The sequence below is a fragment of the Mixophyes fleayi genome, chromosome 1 (assembly GCF_038048845.1).
Source record: "Mixophyes fleayi isolate aMixFle1 chromosome 1, aMixFle1.hap1, whole genome shotgun sequence".
In the NCBI taxonomy this organism is placed as follows: Eukaryota; Metazoa; Chordata; class Amphibia; order Anura; family Limnodynastidae; genus Mixophyes; species Mixophyes fleayi.
The window spans coordinates 415,726,552-415,752,504 of NC_134402.1; the positions used below are offsets into that span (position 1 = coordinate 415,726,552).

A 25,953-nucleotide genomic window follows, 5' to 3' on the forward strand; every position below is an offset into this window, starting at 1 on the left:
TTCAAACCAATCTAAGATTGATCACCAGGATTATGAGAGTCTTACTGTCTCTTTCCAACAATGATCACTAGAGGTTTCTACATGGGAGCTCAATGTCTCTTATTTCTTAAGTTATGTTCCCCACCCCCTCCATGTACCCCACCCACTCAAAAAAAGACATCAGGCTGAGTTAGAAACAAATCTATCATTTTGCAGTTATTTGGGTAGGTGAAGCTCTCTTGTATTGTACTTTTAGCTTAGTTCTTTGTATACAAAGCCATTGACTTCATTACTTTTGGGCCACGGAACTGACAATATCTGTATTGAAAGTTTGAACACACAGCCAAGAAATAATCATTAGATGTATGAACAAGTAGCAAACCCTTCTAATCTATGTATTTCCCAGTAGAACTCACACACTTATATTATGTCGCTATTTCTATTGCATTTGCCTGTTATATTTTGTGTTGTACGTGTTCTAATGTTATGATTGGCTACAGGCTCTAGTCATGTGAATAGTCTAATTCACTCAATAGAAATAGATTGGTCAATGCCTGTACATGTTGTAAAGCACCGAATGGCTACAAATTGATCTTGCCCTATTAATTTTATTCTCATCCTTTCTTTTTAGATCATCCACATTTTACAGCAAAGTACAATCATGTGGATTAAAGCATGTACTTTTTCTAGCCCTTGCTTTTGTTCCCCAGCTCAACAGAGTACAATTGCAGTGTCTAATTACATGTTTATAAGTGGACATTGTAGCCATGCCTAGATAAGAGACGTCTTCATTCCATGTTACCCATTGTAAAAACGTGTTTGTTGTTAATTCAGCGATGCTGTTATGCATTGCTCTCAAATTGAAGACAGGTGGGATATGGGTAAGGATCAGGTGGTGTCCTGGATACAGGTGAGGGGGCTGGAGCTGCAGTCATTCTTCCCCCTCCTTTCTCTACAGGAAGCATGGAACAGCTAGGGACCCTGTGACATCACAAAGTAGTGAAAGGGGTTCATTTCAGGAGGGGTTATCTGCTACTTGGAGTTGGGGAAGGCCAATAAGAACCCATTGTTCTCCACAGGACTGCCTGAGACATTCTGCCTGAGAAACGGCGGGGGGAGCCACTGTGGAATAACAGCTCATCTCCCCTCACCCTCCAACCCCCTAGTCCAGCACTCACCAATTTCTAAGAAGGAGAGACCCAGGGATTTGCCCAGGGAGGGGCAAAAACTGTGAAAATTTGAATTGCTGTTCTCTACCAGTGCAATACATCGGCAGATCCATGGGTCATCAAGTCAAGACAGCCGACTGTAAAGCCTTAAGCCAGTGGTGTAAGGAAAAGATAATGTGGTGAACATGCCTGGCATTTATTTACTGTGGGTATATATTTATTCTAGTGATTGTTTTTATTACAATAAATATATAGCTTTACTAACTGCATTTGCCTGAGTGACTATACAAACCTTAGAAGGTACTGGGGTAACCTTCACTGGCATAGTAAGGCACCCCTGGGTGGCTAGTCAGCATGAAGTGGGTAGAATTAGGCCAGAAAACCTGGTATCTTCACAAGCTACTAAGCCAGCAAAAGTCTACACCAAAAATAACAGCAGTAGATTTTTACGTACATGCAGTGAATATGTTCATAAGTTTACTTTGATTCTCTGTGTGGTGACTGGGCTAGGGAACTGTATTAAGAAACGTAATGATATAGATTAAGTGGAGGGAAAAATACATATACTAATATTCTCCAAAAAGAGAAACTTAATTCCACTGGCAAAAGCAAACCACTCCATGAAAGTTAGTATTCATTTATCAGTCTGGTTATATATTAAATGCTTTATGTACTACAAACGTACAGAGAGCCCCAGCGCTCTGTTTCTGGAACAAACCAGCGCATTGTGGAAGATTTAGTTAATTACCTATAATAGAGTTTTGCACAAAAATGTAGCAAAGGTGGCGGAGGATTTTAGCGTACAAAGGAGAGGGAGAACGGCATAAAACGCTGCATGGTAATGATTAATCTAATTACTAAGCATGCGCTCCCAAGCTCTGTGCCCCAACTAATCCTCTGGCGCATGGCAGCGCAAAGCAGTCAAGAGGCGGCAAATATGGAGAAAATAGTAGTGCAAAAGCAACATTATCGGCTACATTGTTTCGTTCAGTGTTGTAATCAGATTGTACTCTCATGATACAGGGAACAAGAAATAGGACATAAATATAAATATACAGAGTTAACAGCAGGATCCGAAAATACACTCACAGGAAATCATCATCATCAATTTATGGACGGGGGTGATAACATAAAAACAAAATAATGGCATCACAAGGATCACCAGTAAAAAGCATATATCTGATTTAAAATGATTTTTATTGGAGAAAGTAATATAGCATCTTATATTGTCTTCACTTGTACTTTTGTGTGCAATTAGAAGAAAATAGTGTGACCTATTCCTTTTAATTTTAGTACGGTTTGCATTCTTTTCCCGTTACTGCGAGCCCTCCTTGTATTTGGTACATTGCGGTTAAGGTCACAGTAATTACCATCAGGAACTGTCATCATGCCCACATCTCTCAGTGTCCACAAAATATCAGAAAGACTTGACCTTTGAGAGCAAGTAAAGAAACCTGTCTATTTTCTAAAGAGTAGACCAAAGTCTTCTGGGAATAAAGCAATGTTACTGCTACCTGGTAAGTATTTTATCTGAACATGAACCTTATGTTGGCTCTTCAGATTATTTATTTATATTTTCCTGCTCAATCCTGACCTCTTAACACTGTAAGTAAAAAGGTGAAATTAGATAATTAAAGCCTTACCAGACTTAGAAATTAAGCTTTCTTCATATGAAACCGCCTAACGAGTTAGGGCATGTGTTTTTTATGGCGTTAACAAAATGTCTATTTGAATGGTAGCAGCTTGTATTTTATGTTTAGAGTCTCTAGATTTTTGTATGTATTATGTAGCAAAGATACTTTGCTTATTAACCTTTATTAATATAAATATAAGATGCTATATATCACCTTCTCAGGTAACAGAATAGTGACAGACTTCACACATTGTAAATATGGACATTTGTTTTTGTCTAGGGAAGGATTAAAGTGAAGAAATGAAAACAAAACACGTTATATGTATCAGCAAAGGAAACTGCAGCAAAAATATAATAAAGTTAAAAAAACAATAATAGAAAAAAATAGTTTAAGTAAGGAAACAATGCTTTATTTAAGCAATAAAGCTTTTCTTCTGGTGTAACAAGTACCGCCGCTGTCCTGGGTGGGGAACCTCTGCTATCACCCTCCTAAGATGGCAATAGCGATAACAGGACATCGGCGGTACTTGTTACTGCCTGATTTATTCATTTTGTATTTATTATTGGAGCTTTTCCCATTCACTTCAATGCATGTGTGCTACATTTCTTCATCTTGTTTATCTAACTGGTTTTGAAGCAAGTCTCTCAAACCAGTGAAAACAGAATTAGTGTTTCGTACAGCAATTTACTAAACGGAACATTCGATGATCCTCCTATTCTACATTTAACACTGAGAAATCTGTGAGCGCAGTGATTTTGAGATGTTCAACATTCTTTGGGGTAGGCTTCAGAAACTGGCGAAGTATAATACTGTGCAAAAGTATTTTTATTCAAAAGTGTTATTAGTTTATCTTTATTAACTACAGAACGCAAAGTGAATGAACAGAAGAAAAATCTAATATATATATATATATATACACACACAAACAAGAAGAGGGCAAACGCAAGTGGAAATATTAACCAGGCATCTGAAAGATCTTGTAGAACGGTGCTGCGTCCCTCCCGTATATTCAATGCCATGGCTCATACATATTGGCATTTACATTTTACACACACAAACATATATATATATATATATATATATATATATATATATATGTATATATACACATAAATAACTTCATTTTTTCTCCCCCAATTTGGGTACATGTTACATTACTTGTTCTCTGGAGACGCCTTGTGTCTCGTATGTACAGAAATGAGATCATTGCAGCTCCTTTATGCCTGTCCAACAATGTCATTTTTATTGCTTCAGATCTCTAGAGAACAACAAGAAATGTATAAGGCAGCATATTCTGATCGAGCTCCAGGACGATGTACAATTTGATCTGACAGTTTACCCAGTCACAGTTTACATCCAAAACACTGAGTGGATACGGTCTTCTGCTGCGAGGGACGCTGCTTACACAACTGAATTTCATTACAAGAAAACACAGCTCTGATGAACAATCCTTCGTGTGCAGGCAAAGCCTGGGAGAAAATACAGCTGTGAAAACGGAAAGTTACAAGCTTAGATTTTGGATGGCTTAAGTCTTTACACAGCAGTCAGAACTATTTACGCTACTGTGCCCCTGTTAGATGGCTTTGAAAAAGATGTCAATCTGGGAACAGAAGGGAGCAAATTGTATCCATGGGTCATAGGCTGCCCATAAAACAGTTTCTTTTATGAGGTCAAACTTTACACCTTACAGCTTCTGCTACGTTTAAAAAGGAATCACTGCATTGCAATCAAAGCACTGAAAGATGTTGTGCGTAAATAACTTCTAAAAAATGGGTCAATGCTCTTCCAGCAACTCATTGTAAATGTAAAAATAAAAACACTTATTTATATAAGCCATGTAAGAGACATTCACGGCCAATATCAGGGCTTGGCTCAGGGATAATTCCACCTCTGCCTTTCAATAAAATATTCATATTTTATATATATGTATAATGTATAAATACTTATATATAACACACTGTTCTGCAAAGAGGCACAATGCAATGATAAAGACCATGGGGTAAATGTATCAAGCTGAGAGTATTACGGCGGGTTTGAAAAGTGGAGATGTTGCCTATAGCAACCAATCAGATTCTAGCTATCATTTTGTAGAATGTACTAAATAAATGATAGCTAGAATCTGATTGGTTTTTCAAACCCGCCGGAAAACTCTCAGCTTGATACATTTACCCCCATATCTGGTCTGCAGGGGTGTTCCAGTGCCCTGTAGTCTTCTCTGCACCTCTCTATGGCACCCTAATGATACCGGAAGTGAGGTTATAGAAGACGGTCATGAGTTATCAGGTAATGTTTTACTTCTTCATGAACAAATTTATAACTTTACAGAAATATCATTAAAAAAAAATAAGTATATTTTATTGAAAAGATAATACCTTTCAAGTTAAGAATTTTTGTTATATAAGCGTCGAAATGCCGGAAGAATTAACCGGCCACATATATGTACGTGTGTCTTTGGTGGTTGTTAAGTATGAAACGAGTTCATACATTCTGGACACACTGAATCGTTGCATTTACCACAAATGTAGCGAGTGCATCTGGTACAGTTTTTGTCGGGGCATTGTGGAGCATTTTTAAGATTCATGTCCAACTCCATCCAAACTTAATTTAGCTAACCTGCCAACTTTTTGCTTTTTTTTTGGTGGTGTTTTCACATTAGATTTAGAATGCCTTCCCCTTTTTATGTTTTCACCCATTTTAATTTCTGTTGCTGCAATTCCCACTTTGTATAAACTCATGTTTGGTTGCTCGCTATTTTTGAAAAGGATCCATTAGTTTACTACGGAAACATTAAGATAATGGAAGGCAATCCTATGGTAATTTTTTTTATAATTGACTGAATGAGGGTAGTAAGCAATCATCCTGGTGTATCTACTCCCCCCATAAACTTGTTGTATTGGTTGACAGCAAACAGCCTTGTTACTTGGGCATACATACGCCTTTCGTTTTCTGTCTCATCTAGAGACGATACAAAAAAAGCAGACTTGTGCAGGAGAAGCCCATAAATTAAGACATGAAACATGCATGCAATAATAAAAAAAGAGGAAAAAAACTCTAGTTTTCTTAATAAATCTTATAGTTTACTGCAAATAAACATGTAATTAAAAACAATCTTAAAAGGTAACCAAGTTAATACTAATGGTCTCATGCGTGGCTTTCCCATAGATTAGTAGAGACATATAAATAAGCAACATCCAATGGATACTTCCATACAATCAGAAAATCCAAGTGATTCCACAAGTTTGGATATATCTGTGACCAACAATGGAGGTCACTCATTCCATGTGCTATTATTGAACATGATGAGTAAGGCTTTAATTTAGCGATCTAAGTCACTTCATTAAAATGACATTTCTTCCATATAGCGAGTAAACGATGTATAGAACTAGGTTAAAATCCACAGTAGCGGCTAGTGTTATTGTTTAGCCAGCGATGAAGTGTAAAGCGTAAGAAGCTTACCCACCTCGAGGGAACTGAGCTCAAATCACCTATCTTGCTGCATGAGCGGCTCTTGAATCCAGGCTGTATCTCTGTGTGGTGCGCACCAGCAAATCCGTCCGGACTGAAACTCAGATAGTTTGAAGAAAGTTCCTCTTTGAAACAAGGTATTAGTAGCACCTCTGGAGACAAAGATTATAGCAGTCTTCACAATCAATGAGGCTAAGGTGAACTAAGTACTCAATAGATCAAAAAAGTAAAAGGATCCATTAGTTTACTACGGAAACACTAAGAAAATGGAAGGCAATCCCATGGTAAAAATTTTGATAATTGACTGAATGACGGTAGTGAGCAATCATCCCGGTGTATCTACTCCTCCCATAAACTTGTTGTATTGGTTGACAGCAAACGGCCTTGTTACTTGGGCATACGCCTTTCGTTTTCTGTCTCATCTGGAGACAACGTCTTGCAGTTCTATTCCTGCATGTGTAGAGATCATATGAACAATATGTCTGCCCACTATAGAATTGTCACATTGTCTGTTGATGTGGCCGTCGAAATTGATCACATTTCGCTAAAGTTTTAGAGTTAAAGAGCTGGCGTAAGAATCTTTAACACTGTTTCGTCTAATGGTACCAACAACAAAAATTCCTTTTGCAATCAGATTTATAATGATAAGTATAGAGGTAAAAAGATTATCCAGAAACAGCTTGTGGTTTTTATCTTCTAATCCGCCACAGTCTTATCACAGTATCACCAATCACACAATATTTGGTAATCATGGAGTTGGATTTTTAGTACATTTCAAATTTTGAGATATATCTATCTAGAGATATCCTCACTCATACTTTGAAGACCCACTTTTTGTGTTTGAATTTTAAGTACTGTTTGCTTCTGTGTCTTCCTTTGAGAGGGATGAAATTCTGTTGCATTGGTGACATCAGCAAATGTTTCGGACAACATATCTAACAGTGGACGAACTTTGATAAATATATCGTTGTAGTCATCTGGCCTTTCGTTGTTGTTTTTATAATGTAAGAACCTTTTGATTTCCTCAAAGCGTTTTCAAATTGCTAGCTCTGATTGGTTCTCACTTTCTCATAGAGCCAATCAGGGCAAAACCAGCTACAGAATCACGCACAGTCCTGTCACAGTCCCACACTCAGTCAGCTGCCTGCGCACTGTATGTGCAGCACAGCACCAGCACCAGCAGTAGTCAGTCACTGGTGGTGGGGACGGTGTTGTGCTCTTCCAGTGAGCCACTGTCATCCAATGGCTAATACAATCTCATGATGGCGTTAGCCTGGGATACCCACAAGAAAAGGAAGGGTCTTGTTAAATAGACCCCATATTCTGGAAAGAACAATATTTTGGGCTTTAGAAAAAACATTTTAACTCATCATATACCATTTTTTTTAGAGGTTTTCCAGTGTGGCAGCCACAGGACTTGGACTTCTTTAAACAAAATTCTTGTTAAACCAAATTCCAAATATTGTAATATTCTTAAAAAATATACTACCTTAATAAAAAAAAGTGTTTTTTTTTTTTTTTTTTTTTAAGGCTTTTGTAGACTGCCATGTTTATCCAACCAAAGTTTTGCCGAATAACAGGTCTTACGATATCTGTAGAGCAAAGCATTTAACAGAATTACATGTTACATGTAATGTGAAAACTTAAGGTGGAAATTACTGCAATTCATGGCTAATTGAATTTCCCTGTATAAGGCATGAGTACTATAGGTGCCTCTACTATAGTGTATAATATACATATAACTCTTTTTCTCTAACTTTATGGTTGAGAAAAGACAACGCAGGTCTCAGATGAATGTGTGTATCCCTGTCAGAATGTTAAACGCCATAGTTAGTAAATCTGTCTCTGTGCGATTAATTTGATTCTAGATGATGCTATCCGTCTCAAGCTTCTTAGCATTTAAATAACCTAAACTGATAACTCAGACATACTGAAGGGATTTCTTTCAGCTGTCAATTGCAAGAGCACTTGACTGGTTTGAAAAACAGTCCCCATACCTCAATATTCCATGTCTAGCCAATGACAAATATATTGGGAATATTTCTCATAGATGGCTATGAAAATGCTACTTAATGTAGTGTAAATTTAATTAGGAAAAATATGTTTTACAATAATTGTATAGTAGCATAATTATGCAGGCACTGATGTGCTGTATGTGTTTCACAGATAATTAAACCCAATAACGAAGGCAATATATAAATATACAGTTACGTGAAAAAGAAAGTACATCTGCTTTATAATCTGTGGTTTTACAGATCAGGACAGAAATAATTTAGTCCCAAAATGTGATAAATCTAATATCATGTGATGTGTTAATCTAATGTCGTGTGTAAATAACACATAACACATATTACGGTGCCATTATTAATGGAAACAAGACATCACCATAAAAGTGTGCAAATAACTTTTATTTGTGTGATGTCACATAGCATTTTTATGCTATTAAAATGAGTGGGTGAGCACAGAAAAGATCTGCATTGTTTTGGAAACAATAGAAGTGAACATAATATTACTTGGTCCACATCATGGGCCTGAGATAGAACTGGGAGTAAGTTTTGCCACATAGCTGATTTTTCAGCCAAGAAACCCACCTTGCATTGCAAGAGACACAAACAAGTCTCTGCATAAAGGGCAACTCTTGCATGCTACAAACGTGTACTGGTCAGCTCTATTTTTATTCAGCATTTTAGAGTTCAGCTGAGACACACTACACTCACAACTAAATCACGCTGTGCGTTTCCTTTCCCTATCACCATGCAGAATGTTTTTTTTCCAGATTTTGCACTCAGTTGCTTCTTACTCTAAATCAGCCTCAATGTGTTTAGATGCCATATGGCTCTGGGAAGATGCTGCATTACAGATCTGGTGCTGCACGTCAGTGCTCAATAGCCTGTATCAGTGTCGTAGGATGCAATCCTAGAAGTGCATTGAGGATCAGAGCTTGGAAACGTCACAGGGGCTGGGTGCTAAGCCATCTGGGTTCAGGGTTCTATATTCGTAAATCCAGAACTGCTCAATGTTACCTGCTCTATTCTCATTGTGGCAAGCATGTCAAATAGATGATGCCGACACAGGTTTGCTGTAGTTTTACTCAGAGATATCAGGATGGTACAGACAGCAACTCTTGTAGTTCCAGCAATCAAACAAACAGAATTATTTACAATTCCATGCTACTCTGCTTCTAGCTAGACACTCTGTCCCCTCACTAGTCACCGGCCAATGTCTGGTGTTGGTCACGCCGCCCACAACACCAAAGCAGGTATCTATGCTTCCTCCCCAGCAATGACTTGCTAAACCCTTACATAACATTCATGTGCTCCACCTGTGAACCGGTGTTCTGTGTCTAGATAAGTATGAAGACCCTGTCTAGAGCGTGAGCCTGCAGACTGCCAGAGAAACTATTAGTCTCTCCTCTAACGGTCTCTGGCAAACTGCCCTTTTTGCAACACCATGTATTTTAATCTCGTCGGATTACTTTGGTTAAACTCAAAAAAATATTCAGTCAATAGTACCTTGATAATATTCAGTAGGTACTCCCTGATCCTGACTTTTAAAGTTCTGGAAGTTTTCCCTACATATTGGAGACCACAAGGGCATTCCAAAAGATAAATGATTTGTCATTTATACACGGAAATAGAGCAAGTCACATTGAAACCAGACGGTCTTTAAATGTGGATCAATATAGGGGCATTTTATAATTATATGCAAATTATAAGATGAACATATTATAGTGGTTATAGTGGTAGGATTTTTAAATTTTAATTAATCAACTATTGAAATATGCCTAATGACAATTGTGGTTCCGGATTACATTTGGAGAGATCGCTACGACATTTTGAATGTGGGGAAGTTGTACCTATAAGTAGTGAACTCTTCATATGCACTGAATACAGTAGGGTCTAATGTAATATACACTTGTGAATATTTTTTTCACATTAATTATTCCAATGGACTGCAGGATCCATAAGCTTCCTCTCTGAATGGAGGGATTGCAATAGTAAAGACGGTAAGCCTTAGGAACGATGCCGTCTATGGATGGAGAGTCCATCTGCTATAGAATGGAATACTGAGAATAGAGCCAACTTAAAAAAAAAATGTTCTCCCCCAGAGATTATTTTAACAGACTGTAGGATCAATGAGACTGATAGCTACTATTGAAGGTTAGCAGCGAGATTCATATTTCCAATTGGAATGATAGCGATTACAAAGACCTTGGACATTACAGATAATGGTGTTGAGGGGGTTAATTGAACACTGAGCCTACACTGATCAGTGAGGTTATCAGAGAAGATAGCAATGTCAGACAATTAAGATGGAATGGATTTTTTACATCACTTGTAATGCATTGAATGAATTATTATAACACTGTGAAGTTTTAATATTAATGAATGAAATATTAAGTTTTAATGAAATGAAAAGTGTATTATCAGAGACATGCAAAAAACATAGGAAATATCTGATCTACTAACACATTCTTACAGATTTTTGAAAGAAACTGGCAGACTATCCATAGAAGGTTTAGAAATCACCTAATAGAACATAAAGGGAAGTTTTAAATATCAATGCACAAACTTACATTACCACTTTCAAAAAAAGTGGGCTGAATGCCCATGAAATGCACAAGCGTTTTAATCCTGATAATTTCTGCATCCTTTTCTTAAAGAGGATTTTGACACATCCAGACGGCAAAAGGGGATATTCAATACCCAAGGGTGTTTTATTCAAGGAACGGAGTGACTGCACTTATGTATCAGTTTTATTGTTATGTATGGTAATTTAGCACAATATGAGCATCTTTTATATAAAATAAAGCTTGCTGTGTGATGATCAGTAGGGACTCCACTGACTGTTTTAAAGCTGCATAGAATTGTGATATCTATAAAGAATTCAAAGAAGTATTTAAAGAGATGCAATTTGAAACGTATTGTATGCTGGTAGAAAGATTGCTGTAAGGTTAGTACAAACAGTATTGGGAAATACAGTATCTTGCTGGCAGAAGCTTTACATGTGATTTTCTTGTTTAGAGATCAAATGTGATTCTTCATGAACAAGAAGAAACAAAGCTGATCCATCAGAATATTTATGAATGGAAGGCATTGGGATTGGGATCATTGATGGAGTGATTTCAGGGATCCAACAACTATATCTCCTGGCAGCAAGTATCATTTCTGTATCAAAATCTGTTACTTTTAGACGTGTCAGTCAATGTTTTGCTTTGGTTTGTGCTATTGTGGAACTACATGTTCCATCATGCACTGGCAGCCACTGACTGGTTCTACAACCACCAGCATGCCCTTTCAGTCATCAGTTCCTAGTACATGCTGGAACCTGTATGCATAATTCCACAATAGCTGGCTGTAGTTCCACAATAGTTAGGCAAAAACTCATGGGTAATAATCAGTGCTGCTCAAAGTTGCATGAAAAACTAGTCCAACCTTCCAACCCGCCAAACCCGCACTTAATAGTAGGTTAATTGGCTACTATCAAAAATTGACCCTAGTCAGTCTGTGTGTGTATATGCGTGTTAGGGAATTTAGTCTGATGTGAGTGAGTTCTCTGTACAGCACTGCGGAATTAGTGGCGCTATATAAAGAAATAAATGATGATTATCTTGATAATGACTCACAGTGTCAGTGTGCCATTGTTCCAAGACCCTAAAACAGACAGCTCCCAATGCAATTACATATGACAATCAAAGGATCCCAAAACAGATTCCAGGGGGCATACTAAACTGCGGGTTTGAAAAAGTGGAGATGTTGCCTATAGCAACCAATCAGATTCTAGCTGTCATTTGGTAGAATGTACTAAATAAATTAGAAATAGAATCTGATTGGTTGCTATAGACAACATCTCCACTTTTTCAAACTCACAGTTTAGTAAATATACCCCCAGGACTCTGGGTTATAGCACAGAGAACCACAATTCTCTGTATATTTGCAGTTATTAACATGTGCGAACTGTAATACAGCTTACATGGCTAGCTCTAGTAACATATAAGCAACTGTTTTTGAAACACTATATATATATATATATATATATATATATATATATATATATATAAGGGATAATGCACCCCTTATGTAAATTATAGGGATATAAACATTACTGAGGAGCTCTGTGACCATATAAAGGAACACGGTTAACTTTATACCGGTCACAGAAATCTAAGGTGACTTCTAACATCCAAAATGATTTACAGTTAGGGGGGGTCGTTATTCTTTAAGACACAAAAAAGCATGTAATAGACACTGAAGTGATGGCATCAGAGCTTATTAGTTATAAGGGCTCACTTTATATATAATTTATGTTTGTGCTGGCTGCAGTTGCCCACAGAAGTATGATACACAGTAGTTCACAGACGTTAATTTGACTGTAATCAGATAATGCTATATAGGACTAGTCCACAAGTATTGCTGCTTCCATTGTGCCAAGGTAGTTTCTATAGTGGATTTATATGTAAAATAAGTAAAAAGAAAAAAAATACTATATATAGGCCTATATGTCATTTGATTTTTACATTTTATCTTTAGCTCTTTGGCTTGGGTTAAATGTAAACAAATTAGCTAAAGTTGTGCAGCACTCAAAAGAATTAAGATATACACAGTATGTAATTGTTAAATAAAGAAGAGACAACTGTTATATGAAAAGAAAATGACAGAAAGGATTGACGTTGAAATAGTTTTTATTATACTGACCATACTCTGACCAGTCTGATAGGGGGTTTAATTTATGTATTTACTTATGTGAAAATGACTGATGGCTGATCAACAAAATGACCCCCCACCCTCCTTCTCCCAGGAAGGATTCTGAAAATAAGTGTCTCCAATAGTGTCTCCAATAGTAATCTCCAAACGGGAACGGGTTCTGCCTCTCTAGCGCCACCTACCTTCCTGCGTGCCACAGCTTGGGGCTCTGGACCAGTTAAAAATGAGTGCAGGAGAGAGCTGCTCAGCATCAATGCTCAAATGCTAAACACTTTCTATTTGCTCCATCTCTCCCCTGCACATTACTGCTTCCAATGTCCTTTACTGATCCAGAGTGCCAGGACTTGTGACCTGCAGGCAGGGAGGTGGGACTGGAAAAGCAGAGCATGATCAACTAGCATATTGAAATAAATACTGAATTAAATAGACCCCCCTCCTCCCCCAGAACAAAAAGCTTCCAGAAATTAATTTTTGAGATATGAACCATGATGGTAAATGTCACTTTTCAGTGCAGTTTATTTAAAGTTTACTTTATAAAAGAGTTGCAGTAAAGTGATGTATTAATGATGACAGCTGAAGCCCCTTCCTCATCATTAAGAAAAAATTCTAAGGCTACAGCTATGTGAGCTGCTGTGACATCACTGACCCTGCTCCTGTGTACGAATCAACCAATCCACACCGCATTTTGCAAAGCAAGATCTCCAAGTGGTCACACACACTTTGTCTCCTATGCTAAAGAAGACATCACTGAGGCCAGGTGGCTTCTAGTAAATGGATAGCCTCCTTCTCATTAATATTGGTTTAGCTCCCATAAAAGCGGACTTCACTGTGTGTAGGATACTGGTTCCCAGAAAGACGTGATTCAGTTCCAACAGAGGGTCTGAATTCAATATGTGCATATATTTTGCATACCTTACTCTCCATTTTTATGGTCATATAAAATATGTCACTTCCTCATAACGAATCTCTTTATAACACATGCAATTAGAATAAAACAGGTCTTAGCTTAGCAGTTATTAAAAAAAAATGTCCAAGCAACACTTCAGAGACCTATATTTCACTTAAAGCGCTAAGTAATAAACCATGCACTTCACATTAAGACAGTAAAAATGACACTGCAAACATGCAGGCTACTGTAGATCTTGCATTCTTTACAGGTTACTTGTATTTTAAAAGGAGGTTATATTAGATGACCCCTTTGGGTTTCTGAAATTAACAATAAATATAAGCAGTAAAAATGTCACATCTCCCACAGGTCTCTGCATCAAAACAACATACATTTTGATCTTTTCTTTCTACCGCTCCACTGAAACTCGGCGGTAGCGGAAATCAAAATACATGGGAAATGGTTAGGAGAAAAAATTAATGCAGATCCCATATCAAACAATCATTGAAAAAGCCACTGCCAAACTCTCATTATGCTTCACACGTCAAACGTCACTCAGGGATTGACAAGAACTTTTATTAGAAAGTAATGCAGGTTGACATATTGTACAATGATCGGGTCTAACGTGTGATTTAATTGTAATTTGTTTTAATTAAGCAACCACATCAGCAGGGAAGACATAAACACCTTATACATGTTTTTTTTTCTCTCTCTCTCTCTCTTAATGTTAGTTCCTGTAATGGGATTTAATTACAAGGTAAATGCTTTATGAAACATTCATTTGATTAACTGCCTATATTTAAGTCAGCCTAAACAGCAGTGTATGACAAAGCCAAGGCCAGAGTAAAATTGTTGTCAGGATGGCATTAGCCAGCGGTCACTGCAGGAAAAAATGCTTTATTAGTAAAGTGAAGCATTATTCCTTTTTATTTAAAATAAAGTTAATTTAAAAAAAAAAAATATATATATATATGTGAATTTTTTTTCTATTCAATCTGGAACTGAAAGCTCAAGTTCGAGCTCCCAGTTCCAGTGCGCCGGCATGCTGGCCCACCCATGTGCCCCAGGACCTGCACTGGCCAGGCGACTTGGTAACGTTAAGACCCGATAACCTTCACAAACACTGAGGAAGAATGGAACCAGAAGGCTTTATGTGTCCAGACTGCAGGGGCAGTTGGGAGATATGTTCTGCTTCGCACTGCTCTGTTCATGAAGGTGGAGCTTTGTGCACCCAACAGTAGAACATGCTGCACTGGCCTGTATTTGAAGGGGATGGAAAGAGTTGGAGAGTAACCAAGCACTGCCTAAAAATATAGCCACACCACTTTGCATTTTGGTCATGTCCAATCTGACAGCATAACGTGGAACCCCACCCCCTCTAGAAATACGGCGTTCGTTCCTGAAAGCGTCAGGATTAGCGGCAACTCTCTGGTCACAAAAGACTTCAGAAGTGCTTAGCTCATTTGCCTTCTGCAGAAAGAGTAAAATAAAATGCAGATTTCGTATTTGAGCCTATTCAGCCTGAGAAAGAAGCCATCTTGCAAGCCAGGACTTGGGAGGTAGGAGGGTAGATGCAGGACCCTTGTGTGGACGCATGGGTGGCGTATGCCGCAGAGGCACAAGTTGATTGAGGAGGTTCAAGAGCCCAAGTAGTAAAAAGCTACTAGGTGTTCCCCATAGCTTAGGGATCCCAACATGTTGGGATCAGGTGTGTGGCATCGGCCACGAGGACCTGTGGTATGAAAAAGAGGGGGAGAGCCCCATCAACTGAAGGTCTCCCAGAGAGAGAAAACAAGGGGATCCCTACCTGCTGGGATATCCCACAAGCAGACAGTAACTAGCAACACAGTAAAGCAGCATAAAGTGAAAGGAAAGCCCCTTCTACAATGGTACTCCTGGGGGAAAAATTTTAAAAGTTGGCATGTATGATTTACGTTTAAAAAAAACAGAGGACAAAATTGCTAGGCTGTACGACTCTTAAGCCCAAGTTTTCAAACATTTGTATACATGCGCTACTAGGCATCAATACAATCTCTCTAATTCAGCAGAAGCAAATCCCCTTTTCTGCTTACACAAAATCATAAAATAGGCCTGAGTGACGAAGAAAGCGGCTTCAATTTCAAGCAGCCAAAGACAACGGTCATCATCATCATCATCCTCTATCTGCACCTGCTCCAGACCACCTGCAAATAATATGGCTTTCTCGGACATATATGCTTCTATTTCCCAGTCTGCTTCCGCTTGCAATTACACATTGTGAAGAGATTGGGAAATGTTAGCACTAGGCCTGGCTGGAAATCTAGTGCCTCGTGGGCTTGGAAAACACTTAAGCAGAGATCAGTTAGATAAAGGCAAAAATACACTTTCTTGTGAAAATTACACACTTAGCATAAACAATACAAGAAGCAATGGCCCAGGGTATCAGCACCACTCAACATACTAAGCAGTCATCACCCTATAGGAGTCAATGGCACTAGGGCAGCAATTATCCCACTTCTATACCGTAGGGTATGGTTCCAGCTTGTGGTCCCCTGCTTTTGGCAGGCCCACAACACCGCCCGTACTTCAGTCTTGCCAACGAACAATGAACCAGGATTCATTCCCCAACCACTGGGGGCTTAACCCCTAGTCAGTCCCACACTCTACCATCCCACATCCCTGGATGGTACCTTTTTAACCCCTTCAAAAATCAAACAAGTGTGTGGCTTACAGAAGGCAATTCATAGATATCTCTCCTGGGTGTGATTAGACTCCAGGACTTAAGAGGGCTGGTATGGGGTTTACCCCATATGCTCAGATCCTCCCTAGCCCCCCTGCAGAGCTGCCTCCAGGCAGTCTAGCTGAGATGGGTGATGCACATTAGGCTACTAATTTACCATTCACAAGGGCTCAATCACACATAGTTAACAATATTGTATCCCACTATAACACCGCTGGCAACATTTATACATCACACAACAGAAATACAATACTACAGGCACAAGATATTAGTCCATTACCCTAGTGTGAGGAGATGTCAGCTGGGTTGACCATTATTGTGGCATCTCTCCTGGATGCACCACACACATACACGTCCTTACTATACTCGGCCTATGTTAGAATATCCCCTTCCTGCCTCTCCAGATGCTGGGTGGTGTAAGTGCCAGAATCATGCAAATCTGCATGGGCGCATAAGTCATACTTACCAACTCCCGGAAACTTGTTTCTGGGAGAGGGGCGTGACTGGAGGGCGGGAGGGGGCGGAACGAGGCCAATCGCGTCATTTTGGCCCAGCCTTCGCGAAAACATAATTTGCGTCGTGGGGGGCGGGGCAAAAATGCCCCGATTGGCCTCGTCCCGCCCCCTGTCGCCCTCCAAAATGGCGTGATTCACAGAGAATCGCGTCAAATGACGCGATTCTCGGTGAGATTGGGATGCGGGAGAAATGCCAGCTTGCCCGGGAGCCTGACCCAAATTTCGGGAGTCTCCCGGACTTTCCGGGAGAGTTGGCATGTATGGCATAAGTGTCTTATTCATTTTCTATAAGGTTTAATACAATACATGCAAATTATATAACAGTATATACTGCATACAAAATATATAATTCGATTAATTCCATCATTAAATTACAATTACACTGCATGGCTTAATGTCAGACTGCCATGCATGGGTTATTGTCATAATCATTCCTTTATCGGGTGTGAACAATTAATAATGCATTTAATGTTGAGTATTGATTTCATTGGCTGTAAAATTGATGTGTTTTTCAATATGACTATACTGGTTATCTGATTTACTTACCAATACATCTGTACTCTGGCAGTATTAATATTAACTTTAATTTTTTTGCTTATTTAGGGATTTCTTTATTACAAATCTATAATACATTTCATAGTGGAATGCTTTTAAACCCAGAAATGGCACACTTGTTTGTTTACCAAGTACATAAGGCAGATGGACAAAAATCGCTGAAAAACAAACACATATAGCCATTGGGCCATCTCAGAAACTATTTTCACAGCTTATTTTCATTGGAGAAACATTGCCTCACCTGAGCAGACATTCAACCAGCTGTTGTGAAAGAATTTTCTCAAGCTGCTTTCCTAAAGAAACACATTGCAAGCAAACTAGTGGTATAGTAAAACAGCTCTGAATCTCAGTCCGTAGGTATGCCACGTTTTCCAGGTGTCAATGTTTTAGTGACTTTCATTGTGAAATGCTTTTGTAGGTAGAAATGGTCTTTATATACAAGCAGTCTAAAAGCTTGTTTGAATGAGAGTTTTGAATGAATGTGCTTACATCTCTGTCATGAACACTCATCCTGTCCAAGATACAGCAATCTGAACAACTGGCCGTGACTGGTGTCACCTTAGTCCCTTAGCAATGAATACACCTTTTCTGCCACCACAAAGGATTTATTATGGTGTCCTTACGTTCACCAGTTCACTTATTAATCTTTCACACTTAAATCACATACATGAGCCTCCCTGGGCTTCGTAAGTTCTCAAAGAATCACGGAGAGTACGCTAGATAAAATATGTTTAATCTGAAAAATGTTTCCAAGGCTTATTTACAAAAAGGTAATAAACAGATATACATTAGGTTGCACAAATGAGTTTCACAAAATAAAAATAGGAAAATAAAACCAGAATCCCTACTTACAGGTTCAGGAATTGGCGTGTGAGGAGTACACGCTGAGAAGAATGGCACATTTTAGTCGTGGTAGACCCTCCTCAAAAAAATGGACAATCTCTTGTTGGCTCTTCAACCCCCACTTTAGGATTTTAATTTTCACCTAAGTTAGATGGATGCCCAAAATGACACTGAGTTTTCTCCGAAGTAAATTATCTATCACTAAGTTATATGTTTGGGCACCTCAGAGAACCTCTCACCTCTTATCTTTCTGCCTGGCTAAGCCTAACTCCTCTGCATACACGAACTACTCCCAGATATGTCTCTGGGCCTGGCTACTTTCAAAAGACCATTGACATTTGCCTAGGTCAGACTCAGGTCAGTTAACCAAATACACTATGAAAGGTTTCATAAAATATTCACAGTGCTATACATAGATTCAACAGAAAATAACAATCAGTCATTAGATATACTACATTTCATCACAATATTGTTGGAATGAAATGCAAGCAAACCACTACTACCCATGAAGACTGCAATATAATCCACATGTCAGAGCAAACAGTGGCCTACTGTATGTGTTTAGAGGTTGCTAAGTTCCTGGGTACTTATACTGGAGGTGTCCCTGACCTTGGATCCCATCTTTGGGTATTGGCTTCTTTTGGGGATACCTACAGCATACCTCCCAAATGATCCTTTTCAAAACCGAGCGCTGTATCCCGATTTCAAGAACTGTAATGTTGGGAAGGACGCCTAACATTAGTCTAAATCCTAGCCTAAAATCTACACCATTTAAAACCACTTCTGATCTAAGCAACACATGTAAAATTCAATCCAATTCTCAATCAAACACCTAATACACAGAGCATCATATGTACTAACAGAGCTGTAACTAGAAATGTCAGCTCCTTTTATACAATATATACAAATTATATAATAGTATACTGCATATAAAATGTAATGCCATAAGTAAGTTAAAATTACACTGTATAGCTTAGCTCAGGCAAGAAGGAAATCTGATGCCCCCCCAGTCCTCAACAGAAATTAATTTATTAAAAAAAAAAAAAAAATTCCCTGCGGCACCTTCAACTTTGTACCCCCGTGGTTGTCCCTCTGGCACAGCCCAAGTTACTGCCCTGTGTACTAGTAAAACATTGTAGATACACAGTGGATACATTTGTTTTACGTGTTGATGATGAATCCATACAGGTGGGTGCACAAAATAATGTCAAATTGAGTAACTTATTAGGATCTTTTAAGGGGTATATGTGCATGTATTGACTCACAAAATTGAGCTGCCAGCAAATTTTGATTTGGCATGTTGGTTACTTGGCTCCTGAGATTTTTTGAGCTCTGCTATACAGTCTTATAATAAATGTAAAAGTAAAAGAGGGGAATGATAGAGAATGAAAGGTCAGAGGTGTAGTTGGAAGGTGTGTGTAATGAAGAGTAGAGAACACCGCTGTGCTCACTCAGTACCTCTTCACAAACTATTACATATCCGTGCAGGTCATCACAGAGCAGACTATATTTTTACGACACAAAAAGCTGCACAAAATATGGAGATCAACACAGCTCTATCGAACACAATACAGGATATGCATTGAGAGCGGGGCAGGGGGGCATCTGCTCCCCTGGGGCGGTCCAATAGTGGGTTATCTTGGGCTGGGTCACCTACATTTCTTTTCCTTTAAAATGTTCCTAATAGGCAGCTGAGTCAGGTCTTGTTCCCAGGGCTAAAATTTGCCAGCCCTACCCTGATTGAGAGGTCACACACATCAGACCTTGGACATAGAGTACAGAGCAGTGATGGGTACCAAGAACTCCTAGTATAAACACCAATCCCAAAGTGCTCATTTCCAGAAAAATCAAAAACAAAAACCAACATAAACTAAAAAAAAAAATACATATAAAACAATATAAATACGTGATATTACAAAACATATAATCATAAAATGAAACATTGATCTAATTCAAAACTGTATAAGAACCATACATTGAAATAATCATCCATATGTGCATATTATGAAACATAAATTGGACATGCGTTGGAATGCATGAAACTTCTATACACAATGGATATATAATGCAAACAAAATACTGTCCCACAATACATAAATACAAATATCTCCAAAGGGAATTCACTCACAATAGTCTGTGTGATGTGCAATATAGAGATGAATAAAATAGTTTGTCCGTCCCAAGATTTGCTTCAAATCCAAATATGAGGGCGGTGTATAGTGTAAAGAAGCCACAAACTAAATGGGCAATATATGTCTCACCACACATACGGAACCAAGAATTCCTAGGGCCACAAGTGGCCCTCCGAGCCTTCAGCTGTGGCCCTCAGCTCCTTCCCACTTTATGGGCAGATTTCTTTGCTATAACTTGCAACTTGGTTAAAATGCATACTAATATGTTATTACAGATAGGCGTCTCTATTGTTTTAAAGTTATCACTGAGATTAAAGGTAATGTGCGGCCCTTTTGAAGGTTAGAGGGCCGCACCATGCGGTTCCTTAAGTGTTTCGTGTTGCCTATAATTGTTATAGAGGTATGTTACAGCTCATTAAAATATGTCTATCTGCAATAAAGTAATTATGTATGCGCCTTACCTCTTCATATAGAATGTATAACATTTTAGACTGATATATATAAATTAGGACATCTAGTCACAGCAAATACAGCCCTTCATTATCCCAGACCTAAATTATCTCTCATGACTGACACATTAGAAATTATTATAGAAAGTTGCAAAAACAGGAATACATATTATTTGATATAAACACATAGCAACAACTAATTACAGCATCCCGCAGTTAGCAAGTGATCAATCTAACTTCCAGTGATCTGGGGACAGATGATAAATAAGCCACAGGAGAGATTATATGTACCACAAGCAGCTGATTGTCAGATCTTATTTAGCCAGCTCCAGCATCAATAACAATATGCAGTTTGGGGCTATGCTTAAGCTGGATATGTTTATGGCCTCAGTAGCTTAAGAAAACAGCTCACAGCTACAAAAGTACAAGTAACATTGTCATTATCCATTAATGCTTTCCCAATACTAAACATGAAACGTATGAAAAAAAAACTATACATTTTCACATTTGCTCTAATTAAACTGTTAGCGAACAGCTTTCACGTCTGCCTACACAAACACCTCAGAGAACAAGGAGGACATACTGCACACAAAGGGCAAGAAGGGTACAATTGCTGCATACGGTACGAGCTTTCTCAGCAGCGTCCCACTTAAAAACACAACAAATGGCTTCTTGGAAATTGTTTTAATTAACAGATGAAAATGAAGTCAGCGAGTAATGATTAGTAAACTTTGACTTGAGTGTCTAATTGCAGCGGTGTACGAAAGGCAGCTGGGTTCTTGAGTGCGTAGATTGTAAGACCTTGTAGCAGTTATTTGACCGACGATGATGACTGACGATAGAAAATTAGTACGCAGGTTAAAGACACTATTAAGGCAGCGGCGTGAGTGGAAAATTATTTGCTCTGTGGGCTGCTGCGGTTCCTTTGGGGAAGGTGAACAAATGAACCAAGAAATGTTTAGTAGGTTAAATGTTCTGCATTTAAACAATAAAGTCTCTAGTTATATTGATTCATAATCAAGTCTCGGCAACCTGTGGCACTCTGCTACAATGAACCACCCATGATGATCACCCAGGCAGCAGAAAATAAGCACATAAGCAACAGATGGAGTATCCAAGATCAATCATCAAACTCATGCAAACACTTCTAAAACCAGTGAGGCTAATGAAATTGCATATGTTCAGCGACATCGGGGGACAATTGTACAACTTAGCATAATGGGCCTGATTCATCAAGGCAGGCATCTGCTGATTCTGAGCGCATCGTATGCAAAATCACTCTGCGCATGTCCAGATTCGGGATATATGTCCGTAAACACACTCCTGTCCGCTTCTTCTTCAAACACAAGGGGGGAACTCAAGCTCTGAGTGTCTCAAAGTTACTTGTTTATCTGCCGTATCTCTTGCTCCAGCTACAGGGCTAGGCCTGATCAGTAGTGATGACAGACTTGTATGCATGCTATAACATGTGTTTGCAATCAGGAGCAACTGCAAAAATGTATTTTATGTTTGTTCAGCATAGTAACAGTATACTAATGAATGCCTTTATTTTTAATTGTTGGCATTAATGATACATATATTTTTTTCTGTGTGTTCTTTTGCAAATTTATAATCCACATAGGCTTTAGTAGCCTATGTAGTAGATCACAGCAGACCTTCACCCAAATTCAAAAGAACAAGTATACAGACATCCGTGCCTTGATGAATTCAAGTGTGTGCAAAGCTGAAATACCTGCATTTTAAACCAAACGTAGGTTGCGTTCAGTATTCGTGAATCAGGCCCAACATGTTTAAAAACAAAGAAAAGTACTATATAAATGTTACACAAATATAAAAACACCTCTAAAGCACTCTACAGCTGTCACACTACTTTGCAAGCAAGCAGTATTTTTTTCCTCCTGAAAAATACAAGTACATTGTGATCAATTGATTGATTGGATGTTCTTTCTAATCTATATACAGCAACATACTCTTGGTTTAAGCTGCATCCTCATTTTATGCACAGGTATCACAAAGAAAGGAAAAAACACCCAATCTGATTAAAAATATTATTCAATTTGAAAAAACAAGCTCTTTGTAATGTTTGCCCTGTTTTCTCTCTGCGCAGTCTTCATAAATGAGGTTTATAGCTCCGTACCCTCCAACTGTCTCCCAATTTAGGCGGGACAATCCCGATTTGATATAACGCCATAGTAGGTGGGGCCTAATGATGCAAATTGCATCAAGGCCCCACCCACTTCTCAAGTAAGAGGGTTGGGATCTGGAAGGGTGAAATGTTTGTCTCTTGGTTTATACATCCAATAAAGTGTACACAACAGTACTTGATGCTGAGCTATTGTTAAGTACCAGACACATCAACATTCTAAGATTACTATAAACGGATGACACTAGCGCCTACCAGTCCATCCTCACTGTAATCCGTCACCACCTAGACATTAACGGGAGATGTAGGATAGCTCTGAGCTTGCAGAGCACTAGCCGCTAATACATAGTGATGGCACCTATTTGTCAGGCTAGAACAATATCCATTAAAAGCACACTATATCTAATCACTAGTGACATTACTGAGGCCTGTAGTACTCTGTTCCTCATGATTCTGTGATTTAATTAGTATCTAGTAAATCGATAGACTAAATACTGACCCACCAATCGGCTGGGAGGAGGCAACAGGTAAACTTTCATTTAAGTTTGTCAAAACCAGAAGAGCAACAATCGAATAGCGAGACAACGAAATGGTGCTAGCACCAAACTGCAATAGTACTGAGAATGAATTCCTTATTTCAGCTGCATACTTTAGCTTTGACATTGTTTTCAGTGCTACTGGTCCAGCCTTCAACCTTACCATCTCTATCACACGGTCTTCTTATATGCCAAGTGGAGAGGACACTTGTCATGTGATTCTGCCACCGGATACAGAATCAGGTAAACTTCCTATTTAGCTAAAATGTATGTAATGGCATGATTTCTAGGCACATTGGTGACTGGCGTGGCTTCAGAATTTCAATCTGTGAAGCTGCTGTAACATCCCGGCAAACAAGCCTCTAGATTTAAAAATCTGTTGACAGTATTCTGAGAGTTCCTCAAATCAGGATAAATCACCTCCCCTTCACTGAACTGAAACATTTCCTTGAAAAATTCTGTTTATAGCATTTACTATGAAGTCAGCAAAATGTTCTACAACCGGTTCACGTGAATCAGCAACTCATGGTATTAAGATAGAAAAATAGATTGTTTTTAGTCTTTCAGAACTTGACAGAAATATATACACACACACACACCTATATTAGTAAGCAACCCCAAGTCATGAAAAAAATTATATTTATTTGGTGTTAATTTAGAAGGATTAATACAACTACCCAAAATAATTAAATATAATTGAAGGTAACACCGAGCGTTTACAGGGATGATAAAGTGTGCTGAGGTGCACACAAACACACACACAAATCCTATGAACTTTAAGGGAAGTTCATATGATCTTTGTATTGAGTGACTTGTACATTGACAGATATATACATAGTATAAACTTGATGTAATGCACATGCTCAGAAGAGAGATTCCTTATGACTGCTAATCAGCCCCACACATAGCGATGCCAGTTATTTCAAGTACAGGCCACATCAAAGTTTACAAACTTCGATGATCATATTTCTGAAGATGTTTCTTGTAATTAACATATTTTTCATAAGATAAGGAGCACTTGTACAGGCTATATGTAGGTGGGTGTAAATATGTAATCCATACTTGCCAACTCTCACGGAATGTCCAGGAGACTCCCGCATTTCGCGGCTTTTGAGCGGACCAAATGACGCTATTTTCGGAGCCCCACCCCCTGCACGCCCACCTTCCCCAGCAGGCTCCCGGATCATACTTGCCATAAATTGTAATCTCTTATAAATGTGTCTATATAAACCAACAGTATTATTACATAGCAGAGGTAGGTAACCTGTGGCTCTATGACTGGTTGTACATATGGGGGTATATTTACTAAACTGCGGGTTTGAAAAAGTGGAGATGTTGCCTATAGCAACCAATCAGATTATAGCTGTCATTTTGTAGAATGCACTAAATAAATGATAACTAGAATCTGATTGGTTGCTATAGGCAACATCTCCATTTTTTTTTCAAACCCGCAGTTTAGTAAATATACCCCATGGTTTCACAACAGCAACACTCCAATACTCTGTGATACAACTAAATTCATCAGTGTCTTTACGTCTCCTTTGAATAAACTTAGGAAGGAATACAGAACCAGACAAACTAACCATGCTAAATCTGAGATTCGGAAGAAACATAATTTAAATGACTGACAACATAACACAGTAAATATTCTATGTTCTGGCTCTTACCATTCTTTTCCTCTTGTCTTGTTCCGTTGGAGGTTCATCATTTTCATTCACCTGCGTTTCCTGGGGCTCATTATCCGACATTAACAGGCAACTGGAATTGAAATACAAGAATCAAATACTCTTCCTGACCAATGCCATTTATTCCAACAACCCAAACTCCTACGTAAAATCATTACCAGAAGCCTTAAAAAGACTTGGATGCTATTGATACAGCTTCCAAGTCACTGACACATGTATAGATGAAGATTTTTTTATTTAAATATGTTTCTATGTTAGGCCCTGGTTGAGGAGTGCTGGTGTCTATTACTTAAAGGATGATTTAACCCCAACATTTTCAGTACTTACCCATAAAGGTAAAATAAGTCGATCAGTGTTACCCTAAAATTCCACTACAACTGTGTTACAAATGAAAGTATTCTCTTCCCACTCCAGTACAGTTAGCTACAAATTACTTCTTTAGGACAGTACCATCATTAAATCTGATACAGGGCAAAGAGCTGAGAATTACCTCATTTGAGCTGCTGTGATTTCATTTAGTTCATTACAATAAGACATCC

General features: G+C 38.5%; 1 protein-coding gene across 2 annotated transcripts in view; it reads right to left on the bottom strand.

Annotated features, from left to right (window-relative positions):
• Positions 1–25,953, bottom strand: part of IPO11 (importin 11) — a 336,682-nt gene that overhangs the window by 55,281 nt on the left and 255,448 nt on the right. For both annotated transcript variants that reach the window (XM_075182983.1, XM_075182973.1), the window contains exon 29: positions 25,397–25,487. In XM_075182983.1, coding sequence (XP_075039084.1) covers positions 25,397–25,487 — 91 coding nt within the window. The remainder of the gene's footprint in view (positions 1–25,396; positions 25,488–25,953) is intronic.